Here is a 15,092-nt window from a genome sequence, read left to right as displayed (position 1 = left end):
AAACGATCAAATTCACGTTGTTTCTGTTAGTAGCATGAAACAAATCTGTTATTTAAATGATTGAACTACAGAGAGTGATCAAAGAACACTTTATAATGCCGGATCTGTCAATCACACGTATATCTGCAGTGCACACTGCCATTTGAATGACGCTGTTAAGTTGCACAACAGAAGCTCTTACTGTATTCATGTCGATGTCGTGTTTGCTGTTAGTTGCGGTGAAAGCATTTTGTGAGAGAAATAACGTTGTAAAGTTCACTCGTGTTTATTCAGAGTTCTCAGATACAAACAAAATAAACTTGCCCTCTCAACAATAAATCTTAGCAATCTTCCCCCAGGCCCCTCCACAGGTAATCTCATTTCAAATGCGAAGATGTCAGCCAATCACAGCAGTGTGTGTTTTCACTGAAGTCACACTGCAAACTTGAAACAGAGCATTCAAGGCAGAGGGATAATATCAGTATAGAACAAATGCCTTTTATATCTAAATTATGACATTTTTTGATGTAAAAACAATACTAACCATATAAGTACACCTCAGTAATCATTATAAAATAATAACAAAATTCCATGCCATGGGACCTTTAAGAGAGTCTGAATTAAAAGAAATAATAATGTGTAAAGTGTCAAAGTAGCTTTACTAGAATCCTGTTTCAGTTTTAGAGCCGAAAGAAGCACCCAAAACAGGCTATTTTTGAAGACATCAGTGTTTGAAGGATGCAATCATCTGCTTTTCACATATAGAGACTATAATGACACCATCAGTGCAGCAGAGCCAAACCACAGACCTTCTTAGATGACTGCAAGATTGCAAAATAGTCTACTTTTGTCTACTCTGCCTTTTTTCAACAACAACAAATATATATATATATATATATATATATATATATATATATATATATATATATATATATATATATATATATATATATATATATATATATATATATATATATATATTTTTTTTTTTTTTTTAATTTTTTTTAAAATAAAAAATAAAATAAAAATTATTTGTTGTAACCTAGTTAACAATCCAGCATTTGTAAAAATTGTTGTCAGAATAGAAACATTATTTAATTTTTGAAAAGATCTAGTATTGATGTCTTATTTTGTGTAATATTTGTATAATTTATTTATGTTTAACTATGCTGTATAATCATTTATCTTGCTAGATATGCTTCACTGCTCTCTAATCTTTGTGGCTAGTCTTCATTAGCACAAAGAAATATTATGAATTGAATGTTCTAGATGTTGAGCAATGAAAAGTCCTTTTTTTGATCAGTATATAAAAATAGATAATGATCCTTACAAAGGGATTAGTTTGCCATCTGAATATATAAGCTATATCTGAGGGAAAAAAAAAGTTATTTAATTTACCTGTTAACTGTCATAAGTTTGTCATCTGTTAACTGTTTATAATGTTGGTATCATTGTAAAGAAGACAGTCAGCAGAGTATTGCTCAAGTGAAATCACCTCAAAAATTAAAGTATAAAAAAGTTATGGAAGTTTAAATTTACTGTAAATCAAATATACTGTAATAGATATTTACTATTTAATATAAAATATATATGTTACAAAATAATTTGTACTCTAAAATGACTCAAATTAAAGCCATATGTCTAATACATTTTTGTTCCAAATTTGAAGTTGATATCACAAAAATTGAAGTTCCCATGAGATTTTGTTTAGGCACTGTACCAAAAATAGCCACCGGCTGTCATAGAATTCCTTAGATTTTTTTTAATGCAATTTCCTGTGTCAAAATTATATATATATTTTCCAAATATCACAAAACAGTTTGTAGATATAGAACCTTGAGACTCAGACCTTTCTGACGATATGTGTTTTGTCAAGATTAGAAAAGGTTTTCATTATGAAGTAGTTAAATAAATATAAATATGACGACGCCTCTTGGGGAGGAGCCCGCTAGAATAATTTAGAGCACCGTTTCCATGGTAACGCAAGGTCCGATTTCAAAAGGGTTTCACAGGATGAATTTTGAGTTCGTAAGCTTTCGAATGATATATAGTGTCAACATTAGATCAGAATAAATATAGGATATAATTGTTTTAAACATGCAGTGGAAAATGGGCCCACCGGTGGGCCAGTGACACTTAACAGGTTAAATCTATCGGATTCCCCCCCCCCCCCCCACTTTTCAGCCAGATGAAAATTGTTTGTCAGAATGCTTAGAAGAGTATTGCAATATGGAAATTTAATTGAAACTCCTAAGTGAAACTTTTTTCATGTGAAACTGATGACTCATGACATGAATAGCCTTAATGTAAAACCCTAACTCATTGCTGTATTTATTATTGTAATTATATTTTGAGTTTTGCTCTTTGGTCAAGCTAATTGAGAAGAGAGATATGTGTCAGTGATGGGAATGCTCATCAAAATGCATCATTGTGTTTACATCATCCTACAATCTTGCAAGATTAGCGATAGTGACCAGAAACAAACTACAGTGGGGCAAAAAAGTATTTAGTCAGCCATCAATTGTGCAAGTTCTCCCACTTAAAAAAGATGAAAGGGGCCTGTAATTTTCATCATAGGTACCCACTTCAACTATAGCCCTATTCGGACGGTAATTGTTTCTCATGTGGACGTCTGTAAAAATACATTTGCATGCCACCTCATTGATGAAACTCGTTCATTGGGATGGTGATTTATTCCCGGCGAAGGAGTGAGTTTTGTGATCATGCGCACCTGGGAACACTACTCACGTGGTCAGTCAAATGATTGTTTGTCTGCTGTAAAAATGTCATATGCTTAGAATAAAATATTATTTAATTTAATAATAGGAAATTATTAATTTAAATCTCCTGTTTAAAAAAAATATGTAATTAAAAAAATGTGGAAATGAGCTGAATACTGCAAATTTAACCTATATAACATGAATTACTGCCATAATAATGCCTCATTTCAAATGTTTACAAGTTTTTTCTTTCTTTCTCTTTTGAGCGGTGATGAAAGCTTATTTGTGTAAAAACTTTTCAGCATTTCAGTAATAAAAGTCTAGGCTAGATGCCTAGATCTTTAAAATGCAACTAAATTACAGGGAAATGCAATAATATGGTGCTGTAGTCAAAAATTATATAAACAGTTAATTTTGAAACAATCTTTTCTTGACAACGCAGAGATGTGGATTCGGACGGTAATTAAATCACCACATGACCTTGGTGTTTATAAAAAAACGGTATGATGGGATCATTGTCATGCTGAAAGACTCAGCCACATTTCATCTTCTATGCCCTTGCTGATGGATGAAGGTCAAAAATCTCATGATACATGGCCCCTTTCATTCTTTCCTTTACATGGATCAGTCATCCTGGTCCCTTTACAGAAAAACAGCCCCAAAGTATGATGTTTCCACCCCCATGCCCCACCCCCAAAAAAGTTCATATGACATTCTCCTAATCCTATTCTGGATCATCCAAATGCTCTCTAGCAAACTTCAGACGGGCCCGGACATGTACTGGCTTAAGCAGGTGGACATGTCTGGCACTGCAGGATTTGAGTCCCATAGTGTGTTACTGATGGGAGCCTTTGCTATTTTTGGTCCCAACTCTGGTGCAGGTCTACAATTGTGTTTCTGGCGTCCTTTGACAGCTCTTTGGTGTTGGACTCCATAATGGAGTTTGTAGTCTGACTGTTTGAGGTTGTGGACAGGTGTCTTTTATACTGATAACAAGTTTGAACAGGTGCCATTAATACAGTCAATGAGTGGAGGACAGAGGAGTCTCTTAAAGAAGTTACAGCTCTGTGAGAGCCAGACATCTTGCTTTCTTTGTAGGTGACCAAATACTTATTTTACAACATAATTTTCAAATAAATTATTTAAAAAAAAAAAAAAACTAAAATGTGATTATCTGGATTTTTTTTCTCATTCTGTCTCTCATAGTTGAAGTGTACCTATGATGAAAATTACAGGCCTCTCATATTTTTAAGTGGGAGAACTTGCACAACTGGTGGCTGATTAAATACTTTTTTTGCCCCACTGTATTTGCAAGCACGCAGATGCGATTTAACAAACAATAAACCTCTTTTTTTTAACTTAATGTCACATTTCTGAGTGGAACATATTCAAATGTTGGACAGAGTCTGATTTAATGAGGAATTAAATGGACTGCAAGTGTATTAGAAAAGAAAACTGACAATTAAAAAAGGCTTACAGTTTACTTGTTATGAGTTAAAAAATGCTTTGGACACTTTTTGGAACACAATACAGATGAAATCGAGCTAATTAGAAATGTTTGCATTCATGTAATTCGTGTACTTATATATATAATATGTTTTGTCCTGTTTTCAGCCATAATACCACACCTATACCAACTGTATCAACAACAAACTTTAACATATACAAACTCTCTTACTCTGTCTCCTACTAGGTATGGATTGTGCTGAGGAAGAGGTGGATTTTAACTGGGAGGAGTACCTCGAAGAGACTGGAGCTATTGCCGCCCCTCACACTTCATTCAGACATGTGAGAATGTCTCAATATATTTATTCATTGAACAACATTTTTTGAACAAAATTATAAATGATGACACACTGCCCGTCCAACAAAAAGACACGGTTTGAATTTAAATAGGCAAATGAGTCTTGGATTATTATTGCAGTGATTATTAGGTTTCAAGCATGTTATATGTTTGGAAACTTTTTGATGGAAATAAATGTTGTGATGTTATTTCCATCCATTTTTGGTCAAGATCTTGTATTGAAAATCCAGCACTCTGTAAAGTCTACTCCAGCACATCCTAAAGACTTTCAATGAATTTAAGGTCTGGACTCAGAGGTGCCAGTTCATGTGTGAAAATGATTATTCATGCTCCTTCCCAACTAACACTGTCAAGTATATATATATATATATATATATATATATATATATATATATATATATATATATATATATATATATATATATATATATATATATATATATATATATATATATATATATATATATATATAATTTATTTATGTAAATGTATTACAAAATATTTCTATTTTTAAAACATTTGCTTCTTTTTTTCTTCTTTTTTTAACTTTTTATTCATCATAGTATTATAAAAAAGTATCACAGGTTATGAAAAAATATTAAGCAGCAGAACTGTTTCCAGCTTTGAAAATGAATCATCATATTAGAATGATTTCTGAAGGATCATATGACACTATGACACTGAAGACTGGAGGAATGATACTGAAAATTCAGCTTTGCATCACAGAAATAAATGATCATTTAAAATATAATAAATTGAAAACCAATTTATTTTAAATTGTAATAATATATCACAATATTATATTTTTTTCTGTATTTTTGATTAAATAAATACAGGCTTGAGGAGCAGAAGAAACTTCAAAACATTACAAATAGTAATGTGTCCAAACTTTTGGCCCGTACTGTATATATAGTGAAAAATAAATGTACCACAAAGATTTATTTGAAATGCATTTATTTTATGCTAAGTATACTGCAAATACAAAAAGGTTTTGATCTGTAAGATTTTTAATGTTTTTAGATGAAGAAATATAAAAAATACGTTTTTTTTATTTTCATCAAAGAATTCCAAAAAAATGTATACAGTTTTTAACATTGATAATAATCATAAATGTTTCTTGAGGAGCAAATCTATCAGGATGATTTCTGAAGGATCATGTGACACTGAACACTGCAGTAATGATGCTGAAAATTCAGCTTTGCATCACAAATAAATTACATTTTACAAATATATTCAAATAGAAAACAGTTATTTTACATTTTAATAATATTTCACAATATTACTTAAAAAAAAAAAAAATGCAACCTTGGTAAGCAGCAGAGTTTTTGTCAGACGTTACAATAGTACTTTTGGTATACTAAATTGATATACTTACAATTAATTGTACACTTAATGCACTTTAGTTACCCGAAGTAGTACTGAGGTCCAACTAAAGATATACAAAAGTATATTTGATTGTGCTAAAATGGAACTACTGCATGTATACTTTAGGTGCACTTTAAATATATTGCATTTAAAGGCTGATATTATACAGTGATTATATCCTTATAATGGTGATATTAAAAACATTTGAGGCTTAATATTAAGAAAGGTGCATTGTTCATACATGAGCAGACGTGTAACATTTCTCACTTTAAAACGCATGAGCAAACCCAGACAACATGAAATACAGGTTAGGTTTGCTACCGTGTTGGGTTGCTACTTAATGTCAAATTTGAGTCCTGAAGCAAAACCAGTGGAGAATCACACCCATTACAATGGTTATACGATTTGTTTTTACTTTTTGAAGCTGTCAATAAAACCATACGTGTTTCATGGAGGAATACTTATTCTTCATACTCGTCTGATTGGACCTTACAGGTGGAGCTCAGTCTTCAGAGCAGTTTTCAGCCAGGAATGAAGCTTGAAGTAGCTAATAAAGGCAGTCGGGATACATATTGGGTGGCCACCATCACAACCACATGTGGTCAGTTGCTATTGTTACGCTACTGCGGCTATGGAGACGACCGCAAGGCTGATTTCTGGTGTGACGTCATGACAGCCGAACTTCATCCTGTCGGCTGGTGCGCTCAGAACAACAAAACGCTTCAGCCACCTGAAGGTAAGGCCCAAATGCACTCAAACTAAGACCAACTTCAGAGAAGCCTGCCTATTTAAACACAGATTATGTTCATTTTAAAACACTCCTTCCTGTCTAAACAAATGACATCTAAACACACACACATGCATTTATTCTGACTATGTAGAGCAGCCCACATTGTTTATTCTGATAATCAATGGCTATAAAGGTTTAAATACTTATATTGACCAAACAAATAATGCAAAGTTGTATGAAAATACACGCATTGTCTTCAATTGTGAGCACCATGGGATTTCAAGTACTGTAGCTTCTGTAACAGCTGGAAACTCTTTAGGTTTAAATGGATTATCTTCTCCCAACGGTTGGATTGATTCTTTGGAACTGGATTCAGGTTATCAATGTTATCTAGTGGACTGTATCGTTTCTTCACGAACTTTAACCCCGATCAATGTTTGCCCAAACAGAGCAAGGATTTGACCAGCACTTATTTATGCGCACCATTATGTGCGCTTTTACATGCAAATCACTTGCTATGAATAATTTTTTGCTATAGACCAGAGATACCCATCCTGTTCCTGGATGTTCCTACGTACATCCAGAGTTCAGATCCAACCCTGATCAAAAACACCAGTCTGTAATTATCAAGAGTTCCTGAAGATCTTAATTAGATGCTTCAGTTGTGTTTGATCAGGGTTGGAACTGAACTTTGTAGGATCTCCTGGAACAGGATTGGACACCCTTGCTAGACACAGAGAAACAAGTTATCATAATTGTACCTTTAGGGATACAACAGCTTGTCACTGCAGTATCGTTGTGCCTTTTTTTACTCCTAAAAGGTGCATATTATAGGTACAAATACGTACCTTAAGAACCTTTTTGTGGTAAACAAGGTACAAATATGTCCTTCTTAGGGTATGCCCTAGTGACAAGCTGTTGTACATTTTGACAACTTTTTTCTCTGTGTGTATAGACAGTCCATGGCAGGATAGAAGCCCAAATACAGTTAGAACAGGGTAAAATGTTCTATTGAAATGGAAACTTAAGAATAAGTGGTCAGGTAAATGGTTAGTTAAGAACACATGGACAAGTTACTCATTTGTTGAAGATGTCCACTATCCTAAAAAGCAGATTCACTGGAATATAATAAAACCGAAATTAGAATTAGAAGGGAAATTCTTGGAAATGTCTGTGTGTGGAGTTCATATGCTGTGCGCCTTGTGAAAGTGGAAAGGTATGGGTTTATTGAAATAAAGCTAACACTTTACAATAAGGTTTTGTTAGTTAACTTTATTTAATGTATTAACGAACATGAACTAACAATGAACAAAACATTTGTTACTGTATTTGTTCATCTTTGTTGATGTTAGTTAATAAAAATACAGGCGTTCATTGTATGTGTTAGTTCACAGTGTATTTACTTACGTTAACAAATTTTGATTTTAATAATGTATTAGTAAATGTTAAAATTAAAAGAGTAATAAATGCGGTAGAAGTGTGTGTGTGTGTGTGTGTGGGGGGGGGGGGGGGGGTGAAACACTCAGTTTCAGTCAATCTCATGTCAATCTTGAGTACCTATAGAGTAGTATTGCATCCTTCATATCTCCGAAAAGTCTTTAGTTTTATCATATTTATAAAAGAAATATGGGCTGTACCGAGTCTTTCCGGGAAAAAACGAGCGCCTGGAGGCTTTTGAACCGATTTGAACGCACCCTACCGGGAGAAGAGCCCGTACGGCCCATTCATGGACCTTCCGCTCTTATTAAGAGTCAAGTCGAGCCATACTCGAAAAAAACTCGCCGAAACTTGTGAGAAACCGGAAGGAGTATTTTTGACACAGAAATACTCCATCAAACGTCCAACATTAGTTTTTGAAACTTTGTCTATGTTTAGGATGGGAATCCAAGTCTTTAACAGTGTAAAAAGCTCAGTATGCATGAAACAGCATTTCACCCCCCCTTTAACTTAAGTAGTTCACTAATGTTAACTAATGAAACCTTATTGTAAAGTGTATCCAAAATAAATATCATGGGGAGATATTAATTATAAAAATAAAAATTGTTATCAAAATGATTTAATTTTTTAAAATAATGAATTATAAATATATAATAATATAAAATAATTGCTATAAAGAATAATATGTTTGGTTTTGTACTACAATTATTAGTCGTAATACTTTTAAAAAATTAACAATATTTATGGATTATGTTGAATAACTAAATAATACAAATAATTGCTAATTGAATGGAGACCTGAACCGGATTTTAAAATTGTGATTTACATTTCTGGAGAAGCCATAGAAATGAATTGATTGAAAAAAGTAGAAAACCAGAGTAATGGAAAAGTAAAAGTAATAGAAATTTCCATATTTTTTCGCTAGGTGCTCTCAGCTCTTTCTAGAAAATGATTTTCAAACATCCTTATCCAGTAATCACAAACCAGTGGAAAAAATGTAATTGATTGTTCAAAGGTAGGAGAACCTTAACACATGTATGTATAACTGATCTATGGCCTTAGGCCACAGTCATGACTATTATTTCAGGGTTACAGGCCTTCATTGAGGAACTGTGGTATAGCCGAATTTTGCCGTTTGCCTCCTGCAGATTCTACAACAGATTTGGCATGTGAACCCTGGAGCATGTGGTGTTAAATATAAACAATGCTCTTAGATGTACTGTATTTTATTATATCGTCATCATTTGGTGGATTAACCCATGTTTGACACAATCTTCTCGAACCACTACATGCTCAAGAGAATAGGGATTGTTTAAATTGTAAAACTAGCTAATTTGTCAACATGAAATAGAAATGAAAATTCTTACTAAGTAAATAACATACTAAGTGAAAATAGTGATAGATTCTATTTACACCATGTAAAAGTAGCAGTTCTTTGCAATATATGTAAATAGTAGCTTAATTAGATGCAATATATACTTTATTTTGACAGATACATACTATTTGCACCTCAGTATTGTTGTACATCCAGGTTGCGTTAATCGCAGTGCAAATTATTATATTGATTAAAATTATTAAATGGCTGCCGCCTTAATAGGACAATAAAAGCCCTCCCACACCTACCCCTAACCCTATCCAATCAATGCTTTTATTATTATTAAACATTTCTTTAGGCACTTTAGATCCACATTTAGATCATTTTCTTATTTTTTATTGAAAGTAAATGCCTTTCCGATGTGTAATGAAAAAAGAGATGCAAGAGAAATGCAAAAGGTGGATTTGAACCCGGGTCGATCGCATCAAACCCAAGATCTTAAGCCTGATGCTCTACTGACTGCACCACTGAAGATGTTAAAATATGTGCAGTTTTTAATCTTAAACCAGGCATTGTTAGGCAGAGCTAGTGTGAATAGCACTTGCCAACAAGGCACGTTATTTGCACAAAGTTATTTGTAAAAGAAAAAGCCATATATGTGATTTCTGGGAATGTCCTTTTACTATTTTTTTTTTGCTGTACATTAAATGGTAATTCATAGTTTTTACTTGCAAAAACAAATTTACAGTAAAATGTTCAGTAAAATACATACAATGTGATGTTAAACCATTTACAGTTTTTCACGGTAGGGTAACTTACAGTTAACATGTTTTTCCTGTAGCATTTTTACAGTATTTATCTGGGGGGAAAAAAGTAGTGTCGGGATGAAAAAAATATCATAACTTTCATCTTATTGAGACTTGATTCAACTTATTCTTGAAGAATCTGACCATACCTGTTTTGCTCATATTAGAAAAGGTTATTTTGACACAAAATGTTTTGAACCATGAAGATAATCTGTCAAACAGGTCTAACAACAATAACAGGCAATGCTGATCCCAATTTTGGCAGAATATTACGTTAAAGAACACTATGTTTCAGCATGTCTGATTTTAGTTGGCTTGGGAGCAACCACTGAATTTTAATCATTCTAAATATTGCAATAGTGGTCAGTCAATGAATATGCTACTATACCTCTGGCCTTTAAAGGGATAGTTTACACAAAAATTAAAATGCTGTCAGGATTTATTCACCTTCATGTTGTTCCAAACCTGAATGACTTTATTTCTTGAATGGGACATAAAATAAGAAATCAGTTTTTTCCCCAAATTATGGAAGTTAATGGTCACCAAAACTGTTAGGTTACCTGTACATGCATTCAGGTTTGGAACAATAATGTAAATGCTTTAAAGTTTGTAATGTGTGTCAGTAGCATTATTTTCTCTCCCAAACACATATATTTTATATACTTGCTCTCAAATATGTGTTGCATTCTATGATTATTGCAAAATCATCTTGAAGGGGTTAATTTTGAGATAATGACCAGCTGACTGTACGTTTTCTGCTAGGATCTTCAACAATGAGGACATTACGCCATTGCCACTCGATTAGGGGGTTAGATTTTATTTTTTATTTAAAATGTATCTGTTTTATACATATACTTCAATCATGCATATTAAAAGAGTATTCCATGTTAAAATCTCTATGGAAACAGTATGCATAATGAAAAAATCAACAGTAAGGAAAGCATTTGTGGAATGGTGTCAGTTACCACTGAAAATGCTTTCATTTTTTATCTCAGTTTTTTTTTTTATCCACTAAAATGTATAATATAATGCACTCATACATGCTTGCTTTTTTGATTGAAACCTTTTTTGTGGTATTAGATAGTGCTCTCTAAATAGCTTAAATCACACAAAATGACTGAAACATTTCTTAAAATCATAACTTATTGTACAAAAAAAGTGAACATAAGCACTTAAATGTTTATTTAAACTCATTTAACTCAACTAGGTTTACTGTGTGTGATTGTGTTTGTGTGTCTGTGCATGTGTGCGCGTTTGTGTTTGTGTGAGTGTTTTCAGAAGAAATAGATAAAATCTGTTTGCATTTCTGAGATATGAAGTTTGACTGACAAACACCATAAACATTCACCAGAAGCTTGAATCCACATTCCATTTCAAATAAACAGAATCTTTGTGGATGAAATATTATTGAAAATGGAACTGTAATGTTCAAGAATTCTGGTTTTCCTAAAGAACCAATGAAATGGTTTGATGGGTGCAGTTTACTTTACTGTGTTGCCATGTTGAAACAGGAAGTTGGGGCTGGGGAACCCACAACACCCCTTTTTATAACAGCCAATAGGATTTAGTTTACATCACATAAACGATAAACCACGGAAAGACAGTTCTTTTGCAAATCAATTGATGGTTGGGATAAACCATGATTTGCTGTTTGCTGTCGGGGGCAGAAGGTATTTATTACATATTCATAATTTAGGGTTAAAAGAAAATTTAGATTATTTTATTGGACATTGCTTCTAGCATACAGATGTTAGCCTAAAAGCTAACAGACATGGATTTACAAATGACGCTATGGGTCACATGACAATGACAACATGGCGAATGTAGTCCATCTGAATTTCATTCATATCACACACATTCATACTATACAAAAAGTACTTTTTAATGGTCGCAAAGTAAGTTTTAAATCAAATGTTGCGCCTACTATACAGTATGCAATTTTGGATGGAGCTCTTTAAAGTGATTTAGAGAGGAGGGTGTGACATCATTATACATTTGAATCATTCAGTTAGTGAACAACTGCTGCAATTTACATCATGTGTTTTGACAGGAATGAAACTGATGATAGGAATAGAGTTCTTTAGCATTACATCAAATTGTTTATGGAAAACAATTGTCATTATGAACCATTTACATTAGAAAAGTTAATTATATTGAGTGCCAGAAGAAATATGACTAAATGAAATGACTCGTGCAAATGTTAGTAAACCCCATTAATTAGGTTTTATTGTGTGTACAGAAGCTTAATTAAAAAAAAAAAAATGTGTAGGCGCAGCCAGGAATATTGTTTGTTTAACCATGTTTGATTAACGTCCAAAAAAAGTAGTGGTTTGTTTGTACGCGTGTGAGTGTGCATGTTTGGTCAGTGTGTATTTGTTGGTCATCTTTGTTCCTGTCTGTTTATTTCTCAGATAACGTTTACCTCAGAGCAGGTAAGCTGAGCCTACTTCTCTCTCTCTCTCTCTCTCGCTCTCTCTCTCTACCCTTCTCTCAGACCAAGGGCATAGCTTTGGTATTAACATTTTCAAATCAAAAAAGCAGAAGCAACATGTTTTCACCTTATGATAACGCCTGTTATACCTTTTCAGAAACAGTACTAATATTGTACAAGTAGGCCTATGAAAGTCCTTATACTCTAGTGATTATTTTAAATTAAATTATATCTTGTAAAGCTTTTGTTTATTTTATACAGTGCAGAGTAAAAATACCTTTTTTTTAATACTATTTTATAGATTCATTTTAAAAGACAACTGAAGGTACCGAAAATGACAAGTGTTATATATATATATAAGTTTTACTAGTGGGTGCAGGACACTATAGTTAATTTATGTAAGTGAGGAAATATACCCAAAAATTATGCATACAGTGGATTGCCAGTAAAATTGCTTTAAAAAAAATTGGGACCAAAATTATTCAGACACTTTGACATGACCATGGTTTGCTTAAGTGTTTTTTTCTTAAATTGCTAATATAGATTATTATTATTATTATTATTATTATTATTATTATTATTATATATTTATTAACTTTTTATCTTTAAAATTAAGAAGCTTAATTGGTGCAAAAATGTGTTGTCTAAAACAATGGGGTAGAAATCAAATCCTGTCTTTACTTCCCCCAGATCATTTACATTTAACTGACAATTCTGTCATCATCTACCCACTCTGTGTTTTTTGTGGAATCAAAATGTCAAAGCTGCTCTTTTCCATGGAACAAAAATGCATAATGATCACTTGCTTGGTTTGTTAAAAACACGATAACGTCAGAATGGTGCTTCTTTCAGACAAACTGAATTACTAGACTATCATTCAGTAATCGTGATAGAATATTCCAGACACTCTTAAAGGGCCAGTTCATCTTACTTCAATTTTGTCTGTTCATCAAACAAAACTTAAAGAGTTAGTTCATCCAAAAATGAAAATTCTCTCAATACTTAGCGTATTGATTCATGATTCAGATCGCTTGACAAACTACTAAAATCACATGACATTGGCGATCTGAATCCTGAATCGATACGCCGATTCATAACCGTTTTAATCTTTGTTTTGAAATCAGACCATTACTATATAAGTCGTTATTTTGTTTGTTTGTTTTTCGCGCACAAAAACTATTCTTGTCGCTTCATAAGATTATTGTAGAGCCATTGTAGTGACATGGGCTTTGTAACGACGTCTTTAGTGCCTTTTATGGGTCTTGAGAGTGGAAATGACATTGGTGTCAATGGAGGCCTTTCTGAGCCATCGGATTTCAACAAAAATATCTTCATTTGTGTTCCGAAGATGAACGGAAGCCTTACGGGTGTTGACCGACATAAGGGTAAGTAATTATTGAGAGAATTTTTCATTTTTGGGTGAACTAACCCTTTAAGTTTTGTTTGATGAACAGACAACATTTAAGTTGTAATCCACTAAAATTATTGTCTGTGCAAATTATTTGATTTCAAATTAATCCTACCATTCTTATTTTTTTATTGAATCATTTGATCCAGTTCACTGAACCTGTCTGAATTATTTGTTTTCGAAAGGATCGGCTCCGACATGAACTGCTCAGAGCGGAAGATTAAAACTACTTAAATTTCACACTTTAACTTGAACTATGGCACACTGATCATATGCAACATATGATATTTTGAATATTTTATGGTGTTTTTGTATTTATTCGTTTTTTTTAGCTTAAAAGCTCCAGTCCCCATTTATTGTAATTACATGAAAAAGAGCGACCGGTACATTTTTCGAAATTTCTCTTTTTGTGTTCCATGGATGAAAGTCATAGGTTTGTAATAACATGAGTGTGAGTAAATGGCGACAGAAGGTTCATTTTTTTCTGTGAACTAATCCTTACACTTTAGCTGTAACTGTACCCAAATCTACGCCCATGTATCAGATGCATGAATTATCTGTCTCTCTGTCTTTGTTCTGGATCTTTTCCTAAATCTCCTGCCCCATCTTTCTCAGACTTCCTCCAGAATTCTTCTTTTTCATTCCTCTGCTATTATCTGTTTATTTTGCTTCCTTGTTCCTTGAGCCTGTTTGCTGAGCTCTGTGTATTAGATGACGTATGTACGAGTGTGTGTGAGAGAGAGGTGTGAAGCTCATGGTAGTGTCAGTGCGAGCTTGTGTATTTGCATGCATTTGTGTAGCTAAGACGCACAAAGTTAAGGCAACCCTGAAGGTCATATGTAAAGGTACTCAGCCTGGCATGCTTCAATAGATGCACGCAAACGTTTGCATGTATATCATTTTAAACATGTTTTTTTGTTTTGTTTCTGTGGCCAGCTGGAGTTAAATGTTCATATATCATGTTGGTCGGTTACGCAGTCATTTTAACAGTTCTGTAGCTGTCTAGGGAGGGGAATCGTAAATAGAACCTATACATAAAACGCTAAATAATAAAATGAATTTACAACTAATAATAATATAGAAATGTAAAAGCTAAA

At 33.1% G+C, this 15,092-nt stretch overlaps 1 protein-coding gene across 2 annotated transcripts in view; it reads left to right on the top strand.

Annotated features, from left to right (window-relative positions):
• The window catches only part of sfmbt2 (Scm like with four mbt domains 2), a 50,587-nt gene that overhangs the window by 6,718 nt on the left and 28,777 nt on the right, over positions 1 to 15,092 (top strand). Inside the window, exons 2-4 of one of the 2 annotated variants that reach the window (XM_067427034.1) lie at positions 4,393 to 4,487; positions 6,364 to 6,604; positions 12,568 to 12,588. In XM_067427034.1, the coding sequence (XP_067283135.1) occupies positions 4,395 to 4,487; positions 6,364 to 6,604; positions 12,568 to 12,588 (355 nt within the window). In that variant the 5' untranslated portion in view covers positions 4,393 to 4,394. The remainder of the gene's footprint in view (positions 1 to 4,392; positions 4,488 to 6,363; positions 6,605 to 12,567; positions 12,589 to 15,092) is intronic. The other variant, XM_067427035.1, reaches the window with a different exon arrangement.

This window comes from Pseudorasbora parva, chromosome 20, assembly GCF_024679245.1.
Source record: "Pseudorasbora parva isolate DD20220531a chromosome 20, ASM2467924v1, whole genome shotgun sequence".
NCBI lineage: Eukaryota > Metazoa > Chordata > Actinopteri > Cypriniformes > Gobionidae > Pseudorasbora > Pseudorasbora parva.
The sequence above is the reverse complement of the archived record's forward strand: the minus strand, read 5'-3'. Positions and strand labels throughout refer to the sequence as shown.